The sequence below is a fragment of the Euleptes europaea genome, chromosome 8, assembly GCF_029931775.1.
Source record: "Euleptes europaea isolate rEulEur1 chromosome 8, rEulEur1.hap1, whole genome shotgun sequence".
Classification (NCBI taxonomy): Eukaryota; Metazoa; Chordata; class Lepidosauria; order Squamata; family Sphaerodactylidae; genus Euleptes; species Euleptes europaea.
This window is the reverse complement of record NC_079319.1, coordinates 78,373,081-78,393,783: the sequence shown is the minus strand read 5'-3', so window position 1 is coordinate 78,393,783 and position 20,703 is coordinate 78,373,081. Positions and strand designations below refer to the sequence as shown.

Genomic DNA, 20,703 nt, shown 5'->3' with positions numbered 1-20,703 from the left:
TAAACCCTTCCCATTCTCCCTGCCCTAAAAAAACTGGGTGGGTTTGATATCATGTAAGAACAGTCCTTACTGGACGAGAGCAAGGCTTTCTCACTAGTCCAGCAGACAGAGAGGGAGCATGCATTGTGCCTCCATTTGGGAACAGCTGCTTGGAAAGAACCTTTTAAAAAAAGTTTACTGAACTCTCCATTTTGTGTGCACATTTTGTGTGCTCTAAATGTGTGAACAACCTACAGCTTCTCTAGCATAAATGAAGATGGAGCTTTAATAATATGCAGTCGGCGATACAAGACTTCACAAGAAATTCTGGTATTGGGAGGAAAGGTGGCTAGATTAGAGGCTGCCCTGCCCCTCTTTCCAACTCAGACTAATGAGTGGACTTTTGTGCAATAATTTGGATTGACATTAGGTAAGCTTTTATCGCCTGTGTTTTGCAAATGAAGTGGGGACTGATCCCTCGTCTTTCTCCTATTGGGTGGAAAGTGCTGTCAAGTCCCAGCCAATTTATGGCGACCCAGTAGGGTTTTCAGGGCAAGAGATGAACAGAAGTGGTTTGCCATTGCCTGCCTCTGCATAGCCACCCTGGACTTCCTTGGTGGTCTCCTATCCAAATATTAACCAGGTCTGACCCTGCTTAGTTTCTGAAATGTGATGAGATCGGGCTAGCCTGGACGATCTAGGTTAGGACTAAATTGGGGCATATATGCTGTTTATATGAAATGAACTGCAAGTAATTTCCTAGTTTGTGTGTAAAGTGCTGCCAAGTTGCAGCCAACTTATGGAACCCAGTAGGGTTTTCAAGGTAAGAGACTAACAGGGGTGGTTTGCCATAGCCTTCCTCTGCATGTCAAACCTGGACTTCCTTGGTGGTCTCCCATCCAAGTACTAACCAGGGCTGACCTTGCTGAGCTTCTGAGATCTGACAAGATCAAGCTAGCCTGGGCCATCCTGGTTGGGGCCCTCCCCTATTAAGCCTCAATAAATGTGCAAAACCAGAAAGATCCCCATTGCATTTCGAGTGGTGTACACCAATTTTTTCGGTATTTTTCAGGTGTATTAGACCCGGATATTTTTGAAAAACCTAAAAAAAGCGAAATACTCAGCTTTCCCTGATTTTATTTTTTAACATTCTGGTTAATAAACCCAAACCCGAAAAATATGGCACAGAGCTGACCCAGCCTTCACTTCTGTGTTCCGCCACAGTCAACCTCCATGTAGAGTTCAGCCGCGGCAGGTGAAGGCAGGACTGGTAGGGAGCTCCCAGCCAGCCCCACCTCCAGTTTGCTTTGGTATGGCAGCAGTATTTCAGCTGGAGATCTGCTGCCATGGCGAAGAACTGAAGGGGGAGATGGCTGGGAACTCTCAGCCAGTCACGTCTTCAGTTGTAGCTTCACAACAGCAGAGTGCAGGTAAGTAAAGGAAGGAAGAGGGAGGGGGGGAGGTTAAAAAATGGTGGCAGGGCCATAGCAGCCCTGAATAATGCCGAATAAATTTGGCATTATTTGGGGTCCCCTTTTCTGACTCCCATTTATTGCCACTGTTTTTTTGCCCCCCCAAAAAAAATCCACCCAAAAAATACCAAAATGTATTTTTGGGGTTTTAAAATTTGTGGCTTATCGATATGCACACCCCTAATTTTGACCCAACGCAGCCACCTTTACACAATCTGTCTTCCCAGCCACATGCCCTGGGCTTGATAAGAGCCCATTCTACGGGATGCTGAAAAGAACCTCCAGAGCTTAGCTGGAGGACATTTTTGCAGTCCAGAACTGGATGCCATTTTTCTTTGCACTGCAGCATTAATAAACACAAGAGGGACAGGAGTTAGAAAGAAAACAAGACAAGAGCACATTTTTTTTCTTTTAAAACGATTTTTTTTAAGAAACTGCATACATCAGAGACAATTTAAATACCATGCAGTTTCAATATGTACAAAACCCTAGGACACAGGGATCCAGTTTTAGTTTCCTCTAGTATTTACATTTTGTTCTGGATTTTCCCCCCATACAGCCATAATCTGTTAAATTACAATACTGGAAGCGCACAGGCTTGACTGTCACCACATCCACTCCTATACAAAGACAAAACTATGTACATACACTTGACTTGGAGAGGAACCAGACAAATGCACAGGGTCTGGAATAAACAGCGATGCAGGGGTGAATGGGCCATACAGCCTTTCCTCGTTTTCCTGTCTATACAATTATTAAGGTTAAGCCGGCTGAGCAGGTTGGAAGAGAGAAAAAAATTCAACCCTGTTTGCCATTTGCAAGGGCCACTTGGGTGCCCTTTTTATCACTATCCTTTCATGAATAGTGGGAGGGAAAAATGTTTTGTTCACACAATAAAGGAAATTGCAGGTTGGTGTGCGATAACCCTCATCTACATTTGAATAGAGGCCTATTTGAGCAAATACAAATGTTTGAAAGAAATGGATTTCTCCTCTGCAGGCTCTGGGCAAAAGAAAAGTCTTCTGCTTTTGCTCATCTCAGTACATTTCAGGGGGGAAGTAAGTTGCATAGGGGTGAATAGAGGAGTGCAAGGAAGGTTTCCAGCCATGGGACCGAGATGCATTTAGCTGACTGACCATTCTCTAGAAAGATTATGCAGCCTTTCAGTATCATCCATTTTTATGTAAGGGACAAATTGGCATTTAGAAACACTTTAGAGGCAATCCTCCCCCATCCCCATGTACTAGTGAATTCTGGAATTGGGTAAAGCGTTTTGTTCACATTGGCTTGTTTTTGTGTGGAAGAGACACTCGCTGGCCAGCTCTTCTGTATGTGCAACCCACCAAAAAACCAGCTGGGGGCAGAAAATCAGAGGAGATCCATTACGCTTCCTCCAGTTGACAGGGGGCACCAAGGACAAGACAGTGCAGAGAATCACTTCTGAAGTCATTTCATCTGCATCTTAAGGTAGGGGAAAACATATGTCTGCATCCCAATGCAGACACAAATGCATGTGGATCTTGCTCGACTGAGCCCTGCATTTTGACCATACACAAAATAATATGGTGAATACGTACGTCCCCAACAGCAGGCGCTGCAAAAACCTAACATGGGGAACAAACCCGAGAGCTAGTTTCCCATCCCAATCAGAAAGTAATACTGCCAGAAACACAGAGGAGGAGGGGAGTGTTTGTTTCAACCAATTGCATCACCAGCCCAACCCCATAAAGTAGAACGCCTTTCCAAAAGCCATTCCTATGAAATACTTCTTCTCTCTTGCAATTCCACTGGTGTGCTGAGACTGAGAATTGCACCACATCTTTCCCCACGATAGCAGTGAGCCCCCTTAAGAGCCAACCTTCACATTATGCCAAAGATCCATGCTTGGCGCCTCCCTCCCCTCCCCTAAAAAATGCTATGCAGCTGTGTGGAAGTACAAACTTGTATGCAGTGGTGAGGGCCTGGTATATTTGACACTTACTTTCCCACCACCATTTCCCAGATCTAACTAACCCCCCTAATGTGCATCTGCTTTATACTGAGTCAGATCATAAGCCCATCTAGCTTAGGATTGTCTGTTTGGGCTGTGTCATAGCAGTTCTTGGGGGTGTCAGGTAGAGAGAGGGGGTCCCAAACACCTCTACCTCACGATGCCAGGGATTGAACCTGGGACCAACTGCGGGCCAAACTAGATGTCCCAGTGCCCTCCTGTTTGCCATGGGGATGCCGCCACCATTTTAAAGAGATTTGCTGTGCGTGCCCGTTCCTGATCAGTGGGCTGAGGCGCTCCTTTCCGCTCTCCACACCTTTTCAAGTGCTGAAACAGCAAAGGGCGGGGGGACAAGAGGGAAAAGGTTCACGGGGTGGGGAGAGACAAGAGTGCCTCAACCGCTGTGCTGCAAGCCCGATCAGCATTTTAAAATCACTTAAAAATGGCAGCAACATCTCCATGGTGGATGCCACATGTCGCTTGGCCCTGGGCCAGCAGCAGCAGGAAATAAGTTGCTACAAAAAAGGGGGGGGGAAAGCAAGTTTCCATTTTCACCCTTCATAGTTGCATTTCACTTGAAAGTGCTGTTGGGCGATCCAGTCACGGAACTCCTGCGTAATGTGTAGCTTGGCCTTAATGAGTAGCCAACTGTGACCAGTAATCGGTAGCTCTTGTCCAAGGCTCACAGCTTAATGCAATACTTAGTTGTCTGCTCATGGTAGGAAGAAATGTTCTATCAGCATATTTGTAACCGTGGCCATAATTTCCATTTTAAATGGAAGCACACAGGAGATCACCTGCAAAATGCAAGGGAACCTCCCCCTCCTCCTAGCAACTTGGACATGGTGCTAAACTGTGTTCTATGTGCCAATGAACACAACAAACACTGCAAACACAGCTGGGAAAAGACCATGGTCACCTACCTCAAAACTTGCCAAATTTAAGGTACTGAAAAAATGTCAAATCTGTTGCCAGCAGTCAATGCTAAGACTACCATCATTTACTGTTAGCAGATGTTTATATGGTGTGTTTATATGGTGTGTGCCTGGATTTGCAAAAAAATAATAATAAAAAAAATGGGTTGGATCTAGTGCAAGAACTGTGCAAAGACTGCACAGGGACTGCTGATCTTCCTAACTTTTGCCATTCCCCAGCTGTCCTTTCTGACTCTGGGAAAGTTTATTCCTGGGGTTGTGGGACCTCACATGGAGAAACAGCGGTGCAGGTTAGGAGGCTGCAGTAAAGAGGAGGAGGAAGGGGGTGGAATTGCTCCCTTCTTCCTCTTCTGTCAGTAGAGCTCAGATCATGTAAGAGGCCAGAGACAGCACTTTCACCCCCTTCCCCCTGCTCACCTCAGTTGCCTGGCCCACAGGGGTCTGGTAATAAACTTTCCTGGAGTTGGAAATGGCTGCTGGAGAAAGGGGAAAGCTTGGAAGATCATCTGCCATCAGCACCTTCTACTGACAGATTGCAGTATCTAACCTACTAGGGTAATTTATGCATGGGTACTTGAACTCATGTTCACCCCCCTGTCTGACTCAGCTGTTCCTTGGAGTTCTGCATGTGCTTTCCGTACATTATAAATGACCTCGCTGCCAGCCCTCGCGATGTCCGGGTCTTCCCATTCCTCTGTTAACCCGACTCTTCCCTCTCCTCTGAACTAAGCCCGGCTGAAATCTCTGTGCAGAAGGCAAACCACAGGCCACAAGAAGACTGGCATCTCTTACAGCCAATCACAAAGCAGCATGTAAAGAGGTGGGGATTCAAACGCTTCCTGCTTCCTAAGGGCTCTTTCTGAGCAAAAGAAAACTGAGGCTTGGATTTCTCCCCCCCTTCTTTCAGATTGCTCCTGTTTTTTGTTCTTAATATGTTTTTTTATGCGGCAATTGGATTTGGGGTGGGTGGGGAATCTTCTCTCACAGTGAGCACTGCAAAGTAAGCCAATTACAAAGCAGCATTTAAAGGGGTGGGACATGATTTGAGCTTGGAGAGAGGTTGGTGTAGAGATTCCCAACTGGAAAGTGTGGGTCTAGCCAGCAACAAACCTCATGTAGAACTCCCATGCATAAATAGCTTAGGAGTAACCCTGCTCCTGTCAACCCATTTGATTAACTGATGAATAGTGGTAGGGCAATCCCTTTATTTTTCACAGGCTTTTTTGTTGTATGGTCCTTCTAGTAGAAACGGAACAGGCTGTCAGCTTCCTAGGATCCCATACATATCTATCCTTCATATTCCTTCACTCATGTCCAGGATTAACACAAACATTACTAGCCAGGTCCATTTTATTCTAGTTCCTCTGGATCAGGGTTTTATAGAAGATGAAGAGATGCCTGATTTCAACAGCTTGACAATCCCTGAGTGGAACTGGGGAGAATTTGCATGGGGCGAGGAGAGAATGCAGAATGGCAGGTGTTCTGCTGTAAAAGAAAACCCATGCTTTCTGTATAAGCTTTCCAAAGTAAATGAACTTTCTTTAGTATTATTACTATGTCCTTTAAAAAGGTAAAGGTTTTTACCTTTTGTGCCTGACCCATGGGGTGACATCACATCACAATGTTTACTAGGCAGACTATGTTTACAGGGTGGTTTTCCATTGCCTTCCCCAGTTGTCGACACTGGGTACACATTTTACCAACCTCGGAAAGATGGAAGGCTGAGTCAACCTTGAGCCAGCTACCTGAAACCGATTTCCATTGGGATTGAACTGCAGAGCTTTTGACTGCAGTACTGCAGTTTACCACTCTTACTATGTCCTTACAATAGGGATTAAATCTGAGAATTGATAGGACCCTCTCGGTAACAATTGGTTTGGGATGGGTGTAGCTCAAGGCTCAGTTATTGAAGGAGGAAAAGGTTTCCTTCATGAAGCATCAAATAAGTTTAACATGGATCAAGTAACTATATCTAAATGCTGATGAGCCTAGCCAAAGGGCTGCAAAGGACTGGATCGTTAATGGATTCTGGATGCAAGGGACCTCCCCCCACCAGTTAAAATAAAAGAGCCAATACTTTAAAAAACCATCCCCACTTCTGGCTTTTTGCTAAATGCTTTGGTTCTCAGTATCACACACAATGCTGAACCATTCAAAGCAGCATATTTTGTTATTTACACCAGTAACTGATCGTGTTCTACGTAACAGAACCCCCTGCTCTTTAAGAAATCCCATGCATACAGAGTAAAATGGGCCCTACACAGATCTTCAGGTCATTTCTTCTCTGCTTTGCAGTGTACACAATCACCAAGTTAACACACCATATTGATTTGGTTACTTAGCACAGCTGCTTGGCTGTACAAACCTCTACACAGGTACACATAAGAACCTGAAGTGCCACATAGGCTAGAAGGCAGCCTGATTTATTCTGTTCGTAAAGGTAAGCTTGTTACCTAACATCCCTGTATCTGTAATCCTTTCGAGAATTGGTTCCCCCACCCAGCAAAGAAGTCAACTGAATTAAAGAGATGTATAGTGAAGAATTCTCCTAGTGTTTCCTTTACAAAACAAAAGGGTGACAGCCAACCAGCCAAAGGTCCTCCAGGGATGATTCTCACAAAGTGTCAAAGTAGGTAGGTCATCAGAGTGGGTCTTTGCCCTTCTCATCTTTCTAAGGTGCTCTCAACAGAAAGAAGTGTTTGGTAGAAAGGTGTTGACCCAAAAGGTGGTGGGACTGCTTGAAGCTTTTGTCTGGCATGTTCATGCCCGTGTGCATGACTGGGGTCAACACCAAGTGCCTCAGGTTTCTTTGGAGTCAGACGACAGCTGCTTGGAGAAATAACAGGTGACTGAAGAAACAGTTTGTATGAATGGCTGGTCTTGGATAAGAATGGCAAATCCACACAGCAGAGTTTACTATAGATGCCAACTCTTGACCTAATTCTTGCTATGGTTGGTTTCGGTTACTGAAGGTTGTGCCAACAGGTCTTGTGATAGCTTTTTTCTTTTTCTTTTTTCCTTCTTGATTTTATTTAAAAAGGCAGTTCAGAAGATTTACATTGTACGTAACGGAGAAGAGATCAATACCAGCACTTATGGTTCTTTTCAGTTACGTTTTGATGTTGGCGTAGTACTCACATAGGAGTAAACTACGGTCTATGAAACCTAAAAGGGAAACAAAGAAAAAGAGAGAGAATGAATTTTAAACAACATGCTAGGTTTTCACATATAATCAGAGATGTGGCCGAATAGGACCAAGAGAAGATATGGCCCTCATAGCACATAGTCATGGAAACAATTACTGTGGAGTCCACAAAAACCAATGAGGTTATAGTTCTGGTACAAATATTACACAGTGAAGTCATAAAAGGCCTGTGCTTGGGCTGTGGGCAGTGGCGGACTGGCCAGGGTGTCAGCTTGCCCAATGGCAAGTGGGCCCCCTTAAACATTAGGCAATAGGTTAAAAATAAAAATTAATAAAAATTAAATAACAGCCTTATAGTTGTGGGTGGGCCCCCTTTGTCTCCTGGCAACCAATATTTTCAGACCCAGTCCGCCACTGGCTGTAGGGCACTAGAATATGAATCTATCCTGAACTCATAGGAAAGGGCTTGTCCTTTAAGTGCCAACTGGATCGAGGTTTTTGTGCCGCTCAAGGAAATCTGAGGGCCAGATGATATAGGCATGCACAGAAACGCCAATGGGGGAACAGGGCTGCTTCATAGGATGCAATGCAAAGCCCTGTTTGTGTAAAAAGAGATGCACCACTTCTGAGGAAGAAACATGTGACATTCCCTCACATCTTGAATCTACATATTTCCCCACAGGAAGACGCAAGACTTCCTTTTTTGCCTATTAAAGCTTGTGGCAGAAAGGGAGCATGTGGGCTGGTGAGATCCGCATAGTGCTGTGGAGTTCTTCTGAAGAAGATGGACCTTTTTCAGCAATTCATGACTGATTGTTGCATTTGAAATATTCCATAAGAAGCTAATGACCAAACAGCAATGAAAGGCAAGGAAACTGAGAAGGGGTAACCTATTAAGTCAAAACAATTCGTATCAGGCAGGACATGGGAGAAGAAGGGCTTCCCTGCTCTGTTCCTGGCAAAGGGGAGCTTACACCACGACATCCAAAGTGGCTGATTCATCTAGATGACCCAAGTGCCAAGAATGCCAATTATAACAATCCATTATTGTCCTTTCTGAGTAAATCCACAGGCTTCTCATGAAAGCTGCTCGACAACATGGCAAAAATAATTTCGTATCTCAGTCAGACAGAAGAGCTCTTTTTCACTCTCTGAGGAATCATGTTTATCAGCCACACTAGAAAAGCAACACAGCCCCCTATTATTATGCTCATAACTCATTCCTATCTCATTATCTTCTTGATGAGGTGGGGGCTGTGTGCATTTAAATTCCAAGGCTCCTGCTCGCCAGAGGTGCGAGCCGAAGGGCGAGAGCACAAGGGCTCTTGTCCTGTGGCTCTTAGCCTGGGGATCGTGACTGGGGATCTGTAGGTGAGTATAAAATCTTTTTATCTAAGCAGAGTAACTCCATCCGGTTGGAGTACCGAGCAACTTGAATATCTATGTGAATTAGCAGCAGATAGCTGCAGGGCAAGGAACTTCGGCACTCAGTTCTTATTTGGTATAGGAAGAGAGTACAGGGCAGGGTTACAACACCAAAGAATAATATAATAATAAATTAATAAAATACCAGTTATGAAGGTAGAAAGCCAGCAGGGGTGGGGGGCTATCCAGTGTACTGCATGGAGTGTCACATGTATGATTATCTGCCTGCTGGACAGAAGTCGTGGGTGTGCGCTCAGTGCAGGGAGCTCCTGGCTCTCAGGAAGCGAGTTCACTTCCTCGAGGCCAAGGTAGCTCAACTGGAGGAGCTGAGGCAGGCAGAGAGAGAGGTGACTAAGGACTCTGGGGATGAAATAGTCACATCCCAGTCCCAAGGTGAAGGCAACATGCCAGTCACAGATGATGGAGTCCTTGGGGAAGGAGGCCATCTCACTGAGGTAGGGGAATGTGGTACCTTAGAAGGGACCTCTTCCTTGGTGGATGAACAGATATCCTCTCGTACCGAGGATATGCCTCAGAGGGGAGAGGGGCTTCTTGTAGTGGGGGATTCAATCCTTAGGAATGCAGATAACTGGGTTTCTGGTGGGTGCATGGACCGCATGGTGACTTGCCTGCCTGGTGCGAAGGTTGCGGACATTACCCGTCATATAGATAGTCTGGTAGGTAGTGCTGGGGAGGAGCCAGTGGTTGTGGTGCATGTTGGCACCAACGACGTGGGGAAATGTAGTCCGGAGGTCTTGGAATCCAAATTTAGGTTGCTAGGCAGGAGACTAAAAGCCAGGACCTCCAAGGTAGCTTTCTCAGAAATGCTACCTGTTCCACATGCAGGACCAGCTAGTCAGGCACAGTTGGTGAGTCTCAATGCGTGGATGAAACGGTGGTGCAGGGAAGAGGGCTTTAGATTTGTAAGGAACTGGACAACATTTTGGGACAAGCCGGGTCTATACAAAAGGGATAGGCTCCACTTGAACCAGGATGGAACCAGACTGCTGGTGCGTAATATAAAAAAGGTGGCAGAGCAGCTTTTAAACTGAACCTGGGGGGAAAGCCGACAGGAGCTGAGAAGCATCCGGTTTGGGCAAACTCAGTGGACAAAGGGAAAATTACTTCAGATTGCCCACATGGGAATTACTTGGACATGAAAGGGAATGGGAAAAAAATGATGGATAGCCACTTAAAGATGCCCAAAGGCACATGCCAGGCAAGTCGAAAGAGAGAAACAGTGTGGAGGTGTTTCTATGCTAATGCTAGAAGCCTCCAAGCAAAAATGGGGGAATTAGAGTGCATGGTTTTAAGGGAAAACATAGATATAGTGAGCATTACAGAAACCTGGTGGAGGGGAGAGAACCAGTGGGATACAGTCATCCCTGGTTACAAGCTGTATAGAAATGACAGGGAAGGAAGTATTGGAGGGGGTGTTGCTATGTATATCAAGGAAGGCATAGTGTCTAATAAGCTAGAGACCATAAAAAGGGCAGACTCGTCCACAGAATCCTTATGGGTGACGATTCCGGGCCCCAAAGGAGATTTAATACTGGGGACGTTCTATCGGCCCCCTAACCAAATGGCTCAGGGTGATCTTGAGATGGAGAATGAAATTAGGGAAGCATGTAAAGGTAATGAAGTAGTAATAATGGGAGACTTCAACTTCCCTCATATTGATTGGATAAATGTATGCTCCAGTCAAGCCAAAGAGATAAATTTTTTAGACATTCCTAAATGACTGTGCTCTCGAACAGTTGGTCATAGACCCAACCAGAGGGGAGGCGATCCTGGATTTAATACTCTGTGGTACTGCCAGTGATTTAGTGCGGGATGTGGATGTAGTTGAGCCAGTTGGCAATAGTGATCACAATGTCATCAAGTTTAATTTATATGTAAGTGGGAAAGTGACTGGGAAATCTCACACAATTACCTTTGACTTTAAAAGAGGGAACTTCTCTAATATGAGAAAACTGGTAAAGAGGAAGTTGAAAGGAACAGTTAGGAGGGTTAAATCTCTTTAAAAGGCTTGGGGGTTACTCAAGTCCACATTACTAGAGGCTCAGCTAGCTTGTATACCGCAGGTCAGGAAAGGTAGTAAGTCCAAGAGGTCACCACCATGGCTAACAGGTAAGGTAAGGAAGCAATTAGAGAAAAAAAGTCTTCCTTCAGAGACTGGAAGGTTTGCCCAAACGAGGCGAACAGAAGCAAACACAAACTTGCACAAAGGAAATGCAAGCAGATAATTAGAGATGCAAAAAAAGTTTTTGAGGGGCATATTGCTAAACACATCAAAACAAACAATAAGAAATTCTTTAAGTATATTAGGAGTAGGAAACCAGCTAGGGAAGCGGTTGAACCATTGGATGACAATGGGAGTAAAGCAGGGGTGGGGAACCTTTTTCTTGCCAAGGGCCATTTGCGTATTTATACCATCATTCGGGGGCCATACCAGGCGTAGCTCTCCCGGTGGAGGTGGGGGGTAGAAGCTAGGGTTGCCAAGTCTCCAGCCACCACCTGGAAGTTGGCAACCCTAGCAGAGGTTATGCAGAGGAGGGAAGGAAGGAAAAAAGGAAAGAAAGAGGGAAAGAAAGAAAAAGAAAGAAGGAAAGAAAGAAAGAAAGAAAGAAAGAAAGAAAGAAGGAAGGAAGGAAGGAAAAAAGAAAGGAAAGAAGGAAGGAAAGAAGGAAGGAAGGAAAGAAAGGGAGGCTCCCCCCCCCAAGATGCACACACCCCTCATGGGGATCTCACACTCTCTCTCTCTCTCTCTCTCTCTCTCTCTCTCTCTCTCTCTCTCTCTCTCTCTCTCTCTCTCTCTCTCTCTCTCTCTCTCCCCGGGCCACCCAGCAGCCCAGGATCACGCACACACACTCACCCCTCCCCCGCACAGGGATCTCTCTCTCTCTCTCACACACACACACACACACAAACGCAAGCATGCCAGCCGGGAAGAACGGAGCACGGGAAGGGTTGGGCGGGGACCCTCTGGCGGCGGCGCGGCAAGCGCGGGGGCTGGGAAGAACGGAGCACGGGGAGGGCTGGGCAGGGACCCTCCGGCGGCGGCGTGACTAGCACGTGGGCCGGGAAGAACGGAGCACGGGGAGGGCTGGGTGGGGACCCTCCGGCGGTGGCACGACTGGCGCGCGGGCCAGGGGGAATGCCGTATCAGGGGTTGTAAAAAGAGAAATTTTTTTACTGCCAAAGCCACAAGTGTGACAGGTGGAATTCTGGTAAATCCACCTTGCTAGCTCTGAGAAAGCAGCAGAAGCAATCTGTTTGTTGCCTTGTTCCTCCTCTGTATAACTACTTCTTTTACTCAAAGAAACTGCAAATCCTGGAATAGTGCTGAAATGTTCGCCAGTGTGCTACGTACATGGCGCTAGGACGGGCTTCGTTTCTTCTTGGCTACCAGTGGATCTCCAGAGCAGAGCCCAACAGGGAAGTACCCTGTAAATTAAAGGGCCAACCCAGCACTGATCATATGCCCCCCCTTGTTAACTGCCAATGAAAAATCCCATCCTCCTCAAATACCATACATTGCAAGGGATTATGGGATTTTTAGTTTCCTCTGCCTTCTAATTTGATTCCTGTAATAATCATGCAGGTAATAATTATGCTGTTTTTAAATTTTTGAAGTATTACCAAATATGAGTTAACATTATAGTCTGAGGGTTGCCAACCTCCAGGTGGTAAATGGACATCTCCTGGAATTACACCTGATCTCCAGCCAACAGATATTAGCTCCCCTGGAGAAAATGGCTGGTTTGGAGGTGGACTCTATAGCATTATGTCCTGCTGAGATCCCTCCCCAAACCCCACCCTCCCCAGGCACCACTCCCAACATTTCCAGGTATTTGCCAACCCAGAGCTGGCAACCCCATCTGAAAATAATCAGGGCTACATGTGAGGCTTACATTGTCTATTCTTACCTTGTTAGATGCCGACTTAATTCATGAACTTCCATTTCAGTGCTTTTAAATTCATTGAGCTCTTTGCGAATTGCAGCCTGTAAATGGCAAAGAAAAGTGTAAACCTGCAGTGTGTAAACATGCATTAACTTTTTACAAGTTCAAAATAATATCTTTCATAAACAATCTGTGAAAGGGCGCAAGTGGTGCCGGTAATGGAGACACTGGTGTAATGCCTATAATCTTCATTATTATTGGAAATGTATGCTTTTATGCTCAGTCCGCATACTCGCACTTAATAGGATGCTAAGCCCAGGGTATAAGGGTTATGTGAGAGCACATATATGTAATCGACATGCAGCCCCAGGTATAAGGGGTGAAGTATTAATCCTTGGAACAGATGCCCTAATGTGTAATCACTTAGTTAGCATGAGTCTGGCAGACGCCATTATGAGCTGCCAGAAGAGAAGATTCTAGTCTTGCCTGGTACAGATAGCCCCCATAAAGGGACCCACTAGTGATTGAGGCTACCGGGGCGCCACTCAAGAATGCAGTTTCGATTCTGCCTGAGGCTCAAGTTGTTATCTAGATGTAACGCCTACGGTTCTCTAATAGGATATGCTAATCCAAATGTATCCATTATTGGATTTTTGTGTATCTACCCACTATATCACGTATTTGTAACCCCCCTGACCAAAAGTTATAAACGTTGTTGCAATCCTTTGTTCTCGGGGTGGATGGTCCCGTGCTTTGGGGCAATTGCACCCGGCTGCTTTATTTTGGCCACAATAAACAGATCGTTTAGTCTTTCAACCTCCTGCTGTGTTATTATCATTGGCTACTAAATAATAATACAGGCATATCACTGGGAGAAAAATGGTCTCATTACAGCATTTCCCCCTACTGCTGACCACACAAGGGGTTTGCCAGAATGAGATGGACTAGTGCGCCTTAATCCTATGTATGCTTACATAGAAGCAAGTCCACTTGTAGTCCACTGGGGCTTTCCCCTCCAAATGTGCATGCAAAGGATTGCTGCCTTTCCATTCAAATACTTACATCTTAAATAAGTAGTGGACAGAAGGCATATGTTGTGTTGAGCCCTGTCCCTTGGAAGATGGCTGCTTTGTATACAGAGGGAAAATACAGTTTGTTATGGGTTTCTGTGTAAATGACTCAAATTAAGCCCAAAGGCATGTTAACAAAATGAAAATAAACAGATGGAAGAGCTGACTTTTCAACTGCGCTTGAAAAAACGCCAGAGTTCAGCTCTAGAAGACCACAGGGGAGAGTGCTTGAAGCATTTTATTACAAATGCCCTATCGCCTTTGTTAATTAATTTGACAAGCCTTATAAGGAAGGAAAATCATAGAGCCCAGCAGAACAGTTTATTATCTACATCTCCAGATGTTCCTAAAATCTGGGATTCCACACAGATCTCAGTTAAACCCAAGCATGGTCATCAAAGCCACCTTTTGTCTTTCATCCATTCTCCTTCAGATAATCAACAACTAAATGCCACTTTTCCTCCAGGCTCCTTGACTTTGTCATTGATGTTGTGTTATTAGACATTTTATCTGTACAAACGTCTCTTTGAGTTTTTGTGAAACTTTGAATGATGCTTGGAAAAAATTTTTGAAAAGAAATTAAGTTTTGTGTGATATTTCTGCAAAATCCCCCGCTTCAGTGACAGAGCAAGGAAGCATCTGTAATGAAACTAGGGGGCAGCCATCTTGGCATGGGATAGTCCTCTGTTGAATAAACAACATGGAGCCAAATTGTATTTTGGGAAGCAGTTTTGGAAGCAGATGGTCAAATAAAAATGGTACAAGCCCTGCCAAGCAATATTACTAAGGCCTGGTTTACACATACCGGAGAATGAGGTGGTAGAATGGAATGCATCACTTTGGACTGCAGGTGATGGAATCCAGTTTTGAATATTCCGTCCCATTTACAATTAAATAAAAATTGAAAAGCAGCGTGACAGCAGAAAAGCTTTAACCTGCTTTCTTGATTTCCCCCAACTTTAACCCCTGTGCTGATTTTCTATTTGTAGAGAGTAAGGGGTCATAAAAAAGGAGAGAGTTCGACTACTCAAAAAAGGCTGTGATAGGGAACATGTCACCTACGTGGAAACAAGCTGTGCGGGATGGGGGCTGTAGTAGGCAGGGGAATGAAACCCAGGGAAGGATAAAAAAACGTGACCCGCTACTATCCCCCCCACACACACAGTCTGAAGAGGTACAGACCATTCAATGGCCTCAATATTCTGCCACCTCACTCTGCTGCAGATCCATGAGTCGGAAAATCCAAAGTTCAAATCTTGCATTGGCGACGAGCAGTTTTTGCAAGCTATTAGTTTTTAGCCTGAACTGCAATATGAGATAATAATCCTAACTGACCCAATAGGATTTCTGTAAGGATTAGTGAGATAATATCTGTAAAGGCTTGGATGTTGGAACACTTTAATGTGGGGTATTGTTGTTGTTTAGTTTGATGCTGTTTCTATGTCAGTGCTTTAACCTGACAATTCATTTTACATTTTCTATTATTTAAGTTGCTTTTCTTTTGGGAGTTGAAAGCAATGAATTCATGACATGGTAAGTCTTGTTAATAATATCGTGTTTGCACAGTCATAGTTGACATATGTTGCTCCCTGTGGCACCAGAAGACTTCCTTTGCAGACCTAAGAACACTTCCTTTTATCTGCCCACAGAAGCAATCAGGATAGTCATGGGCTGAGGTACCTCACATATAGTGTTGCCTACCTCCAGGTGGTGGCTGGAGATCTCCCACTATTACAACTGATCTCCAGGCGATAGAAATCAGTTCCCCTGGAGAAAATGGCCACTTTGGCAATTGGACTCTATGGCATTGAAGTCCCTCCCCACCCCAAACACTGCTCTTCTCAGACTCCACTCCCAAAATCTCCAGGTATTTCCCAACCCAGACCTGGCAACCAAACTCACGTAGCTCCACATCAGTGCATTATAAATATGAGATCTTTTGAGTGAGAAGCCCCTAGGGCTCAGGCCTGGAACTTATTTTCTGTTATTTAAGATCTTTTGAATAGGACTCTCCTCCCCAAGTTGGCTTCTCTACCTTTTACAGCTATTGGAAAAGCGGAAGCTGCTGAATTTCTGCCACTTGTACCCCGTTTAAAAACACAGAACCTCTAACAGGAGAAGGCCCCCTCTATGGGCAGAGGCTCTGTGCCTTCAGCAGATGTATGATAATATTTTGCCATCAAGAGAGATTGGGGAAGCTTGACTTTTTGTCTGTCAGGGAGAAAAGGCAATACCCTCCACGTGTAGTAAGAATAAATGAAAGGTTCCAGAGGGGTAGCTGGGCTGTAGCAACAATTAACACAAGGCCAGCAAGAGTTTATCCTGGCATAAATTTTTAATAAAGCCCATTTGTTAGGTGATGAAGAGGCCTCTCATCCCAGAAAGTTAACAAATCTTGTTAGTTTTTAAGGTGCCACATAAGGTCGCCAGCCTCCAGGTAACAGGTAGAGATCTGCTATTACAATTGATCCCAGGTAACAGAGATCAGTTCCCTTGGAGAAAATGGCCACTTCGGCAATTGGACTCTATGGCAGAGGTCGCCAAGCTTTTCCAATCATGGAGCACTTTTCAGGAGAGAAATTCATCCATGAGCACTAATTTTTCACCTAGCACCTATATACTAAACCGAATGACAGTAGTATTTTTCTTTCCAGTCTCTTCACGGAGCACTTGGAGATGTTGCACCGAGCACCAAGTGCTCCACGGAGCACAGTTTGGAAACCTCTGTTTTATGGCATTGAAGCCACTCCTCCCCAAACACCACCCTCCTCAGGCTCCACCCCCAAAATCTCCAGGTATTTCCCAACCCAGAGCTGGCAACCCAACATAAGACTTGAACTGAGTAAATGAAGGAGTGCTTTTAAGCAGGTGCAGGTTGAGTGCCCTTGAGGCAGGCTGAGTGCCCCTACACCTGAGTTTAGGCAGCTGTACCCTTTGGGATCTGAGGGTATAGTTTCTAGGCAGGCCTGAGCTCCCTCTTTACACATTTACTTAATTCACGGTCTGCCTTTATCACTGAGACTCAAACTGGATTACACAGGGTGAATCTATTAATCCCTTCCTTGTATTGCCCTTCAGCTCAAGTTCTGTTGTATTTACTTTGGATTTGCCAGCCTTGAAACTAGTGAAATGTTTTATCGTCACCCAGTTTCCAGCCAGCTGATTTGCTGCTTCAGAGACTATGAAAGAGGCCGCACACACTGTCGACTCCAGTAAGGCCTCAAAAGTTATTACTTTGTGTGTCCCATAGCTGAGATTTAACACACAGCATCAAGCAGCAAAAAGAGAAAGCACATTTTTTTCAACACACACAAGCAATTAATTCAAGCCAAACTAAACCCTGGAAAAATATTTTTGGTGCAAATCTTCCTTATGAAGGCTGATAAAGTCAGAAAATGTTGGTTGGCTGAAGATTATTTCTACTGGAGTTCAGGCCTGCTTGCATCCTTTGTGTTTTTACTGGAAGTGATAGGACAAGGGAGAGAGGTTACTTCCATTATGGGTTGCCAGTAGGGTTGCCAACCTCCAGGTACTAGCTGGAGATCTCCTGCTATTAGAACTGTTCTCCAGCCAATAGAGATCAGTTCACCTGGAGAAAATGGCTGCTTTGCCAATTGGACTCTGGCACTTAAGTCCCTCCCCTCCCCAAATCCTGCCCTCTTCAGGCTCCACCCCAAAAATCCTCCTGCTGGTGGCAAAGAGGGACCTGGCAACCCTAACTGCCAGGTCCCCCCATGCCACTGGTGGGAGCTTTGCTGGGGTGGGGTGTTCCACCAGCTGAGGGGTGGCGGGCAGCCCAGCTAATTGGCAGGCAATTGCCCTCCATAACCGGGCATATAGTAAACCTATTTCCATTCTAACCATTTCTTCTGGAATTCCTAGTTATATGTTCACTCAAATTTAAAGGGTAATCAAGGTGGTGTTGGCAGACTGTTGTAGTTCAAAGCACGGGTCCTCAGAATCACCTGGGGCCCCATTTGTGGGCCCATGGGTACGGTAGGGTTGCCAGGTCCCTCTTCCACACTGGCGGGAGATTTGTGGGGCAGAGCCTGAGGAGGGCGGGGTTTGGGGAGGGGAGAGATTTCAATGCCATAGAGTCCAGTAGCCAAAACGGCCATTTTCTCCAGGTGAACTGATCTCTATTGGCTGGAGGTCAGTTGTAATAGCAGGAGATCTCCAGCTAGTACCTGGGGGTTGGCAACCCTAGCTTCTCCTTAGAGGCAGAGGGTTCCAAGCACAATCCCTGGCACCCCAATTTACAGGAAAAATACCACCCACCCACCCCAAAAAAAATAAAGGAAAAGAGATGGTGGATAAATAAATGCAACAGATCTTTGAGGGAGTGATCACAGGCATTTGATCTGCCTACTTTTTTCCCTTATGATTTGTTGTCCATCGCTGCTAAGCACTTGGCGTGGCATATACAGTAATCTGTCTCATCTTCATTGACGTATCTAGTGTGCAGGATGCCCCCCAAGAAAAGATCCCACAAGGCCTGGGTACAGGTGGCCTCATCCCCTTGTACTAGAGGTCAGAATGGGTGAGCCAGGAATATTGGGCCTCGCTAATGCCAGGGAAATGGAGGGCACTGGAGCAGGCATTGGGCTCAGCCACTCTAGCTCCGAGGCAAATGCCACCTTGTAAGGTTTCTTCCGGGTCCTGGAATGCCTTGTGGAGCGGGGCTACCTTCAGCAGGCTCTGGGCCAAGGTAGCCCTGTGGCTACCTTCAATGGGTCTTGGCTCAGTAGCGGCAGAGCCAGGACTGGGGAACCAGCCCAAAGGTTAAGGTGAGCTAAGTTACCTTCTACCGGGTCCAGCAGCTCCAGCTGCTGGGAGGAAGGTTCTCCTAAGATACTTGAGCCCACTAGAAAGAAAAGTTGTAGGAGGTAGAAGAAGGCCAAGAGAGTGTCTTGCAACAAGGAGGATTCAGACAGCAAGGGAGCCTCAGCAAGGGAGTCTTTTATGGATGAAGATTCTGGGGGCACTTCTGGGGACTACTGCTGAACAGCTGCCCACATGCCAGGCTTGCAGTCTTGGATGCTTAGACACAGGGTGTCCTGGCATTAGGCAAGCACAGGCCCTAGGGCTGTCTGGGTCTCCGATGAAGCCCCTCTCACCTCTTCTTTTCAGGCTGTTGAGGACCCCCCAGGAATCCACCTTGCCCGCAAGGTGAGGGAGCAAATTTTGGATGGCTAGATGGTCTCCATCTCTTGGAATAGGTACAGGACATCTAGCTGCATGGGTCTGGCATGAAATGTGGGTTTGGTTGCAGCTGCAGCAGTTTTGGTGGGAGCCAGAGAAGTTTCTTGCCCACCTCTTGAGGCAGTATCAGCATGGAGCCAGATCCTTTTTTTGGGAGAAGCACGGTCTGCGTGCCTGTGTCCCCCATGTTTGGGGAACCCCTCAAGGGCTTGCATAGGATATGCCCAGTTCAGAGGCTGTCCGGGCACACTCACTTGCAAATGGCAGGGGAAACCATACAGTGTCCTGTACTCATGTGGAATCCTACATCCTGCCATTCCATGATATCTCCCAGAAGGCAGGCTGGGTGTGGTTTCTTCATCGGCCAACAGGCAAGTTGGCTGGTTCTGGGATCCGTTGCCCCTATGCTGCACCATGGCTGTCAGCTCTAACCAACAGATAGGGTTTCCAGGTCCCTACTGTTGTTTTTTCCAGACATGTCCATGTGTAAAGAAAAGAAAATAACTTTACACATGGACATGTCTGGAAAAAACAACAGTAGATATGAACACTGACCTTGAGAAGTAATAGTGATATGGTTCATGGACTTGTTACATATGGAGACTGTACCCTCTGACCTCAAGATTTTGTATGATGACTGATCTATTATGTGGTATTTGTACTGCATATATGTGGGAGATTTTGTGTGTATAACATTGAGTTGGCTCATGTTTAGCATTATAGCTGTAGTAAGAGCACATAGCGAAGGAATATCATCATTAAATGTGCAACCTCGATATGAAAACCTGGTAAAGATTATAATAGATTGTTTTTTTTTTATAATACAAGCCCTGGAGGTTGGCAACCACAGAATTTCAGTCTAGAGAAGCCCTTGAGATTGGCTAACACTCTTTCCTCCAGGCCATTCCTGGAGGGTGGCAACAGAGAATTTTTTCTCCAGGCCAGTCCTGGAGGTTGGGAACTGAGGTTTTTTTCCTCCTTAGGTTCGTCCAGGAGGGTAGTAACAACAAAACTTGCAACTTAGATTTTGCAACTTGATTTGCACTGTATCAGGTTGTTTTTGCTAGAACACTATCATTCTAACAACCTAGGATCTTTTTGAGGTGACCACGTGGAGGTTGACAACCCTACCAATAGAAGTTGTGGCCATTTTTTACTCCAGCAAAGTGTCTGTTGTTTCTTCCATGTATTGTGGTTTTGCCTTACCACCTCCCTGCCCTTCAGTGCCGGGTCTGCAAGTCTTTCCTATTGCTCTCTCATTTTTTCCAGACCTAATTTGTGGTAATTTTAAATTTAAAACACTTTTGTGGCTCCAGTTGTCCAGTGTAGACAGTTGAAACACTATTGCAGTTTTCTAATTGTGCTATTATGATTAAAACAACACTAAGCTGTGATTTCAGCTACAAAATGGAAAGTACTTCTTATTTCTCTTCCCCTCAAGAACTGATAATTAACAATGGATTCATTGATGCTGCAGCCACAAGAGAACATTTGTAAAACAAAGAAACAAAAGGAAATGGCGGGGAGAAACAGAAACTTTGCTGAATGGAATGAAGACTACTGCCCCCCCCCCAGTTTTC

At 45.5% G+C, this 20,703-nt stretch overlaps 1 protein-coding gene across 4 annotated transcripts in view; it reads right to left on the bottom strand.

Moving 5' to 3' along the window:
* Positions 1 to 7,306: 7,306 nt before the first annotated feature.
* PHACTR1 (phosphatase and actin regulator 1) overlaps positions 7,307 to 20,703 on the bottom strand; it is a 373,767-nt gene continuing 360,370 nt past the window's right edge. For all 4 annotated transcript variants that reach the window (XM_056854193.1, XM_056854194.1, XM_056854195.1 and 1 more), the window contains 2 exons: positions 12,876 to 12,952; positions 7,307 to 7,541 (listed from right to left, as the gene is read on the bottom strand). In XM_056854193.1, the coding sequence (XP_056710171.1) occupies positions 7,526 to 7,541; positions 12,876 to 12,952 (93 nt within the window). In that variant the 3' untranslated portion in view covers positions 7,307 to 7,525. The remainder of the gene's footprint in view (positions 7,542 to 12,875; positions 12,953 to 20,703) is intronic.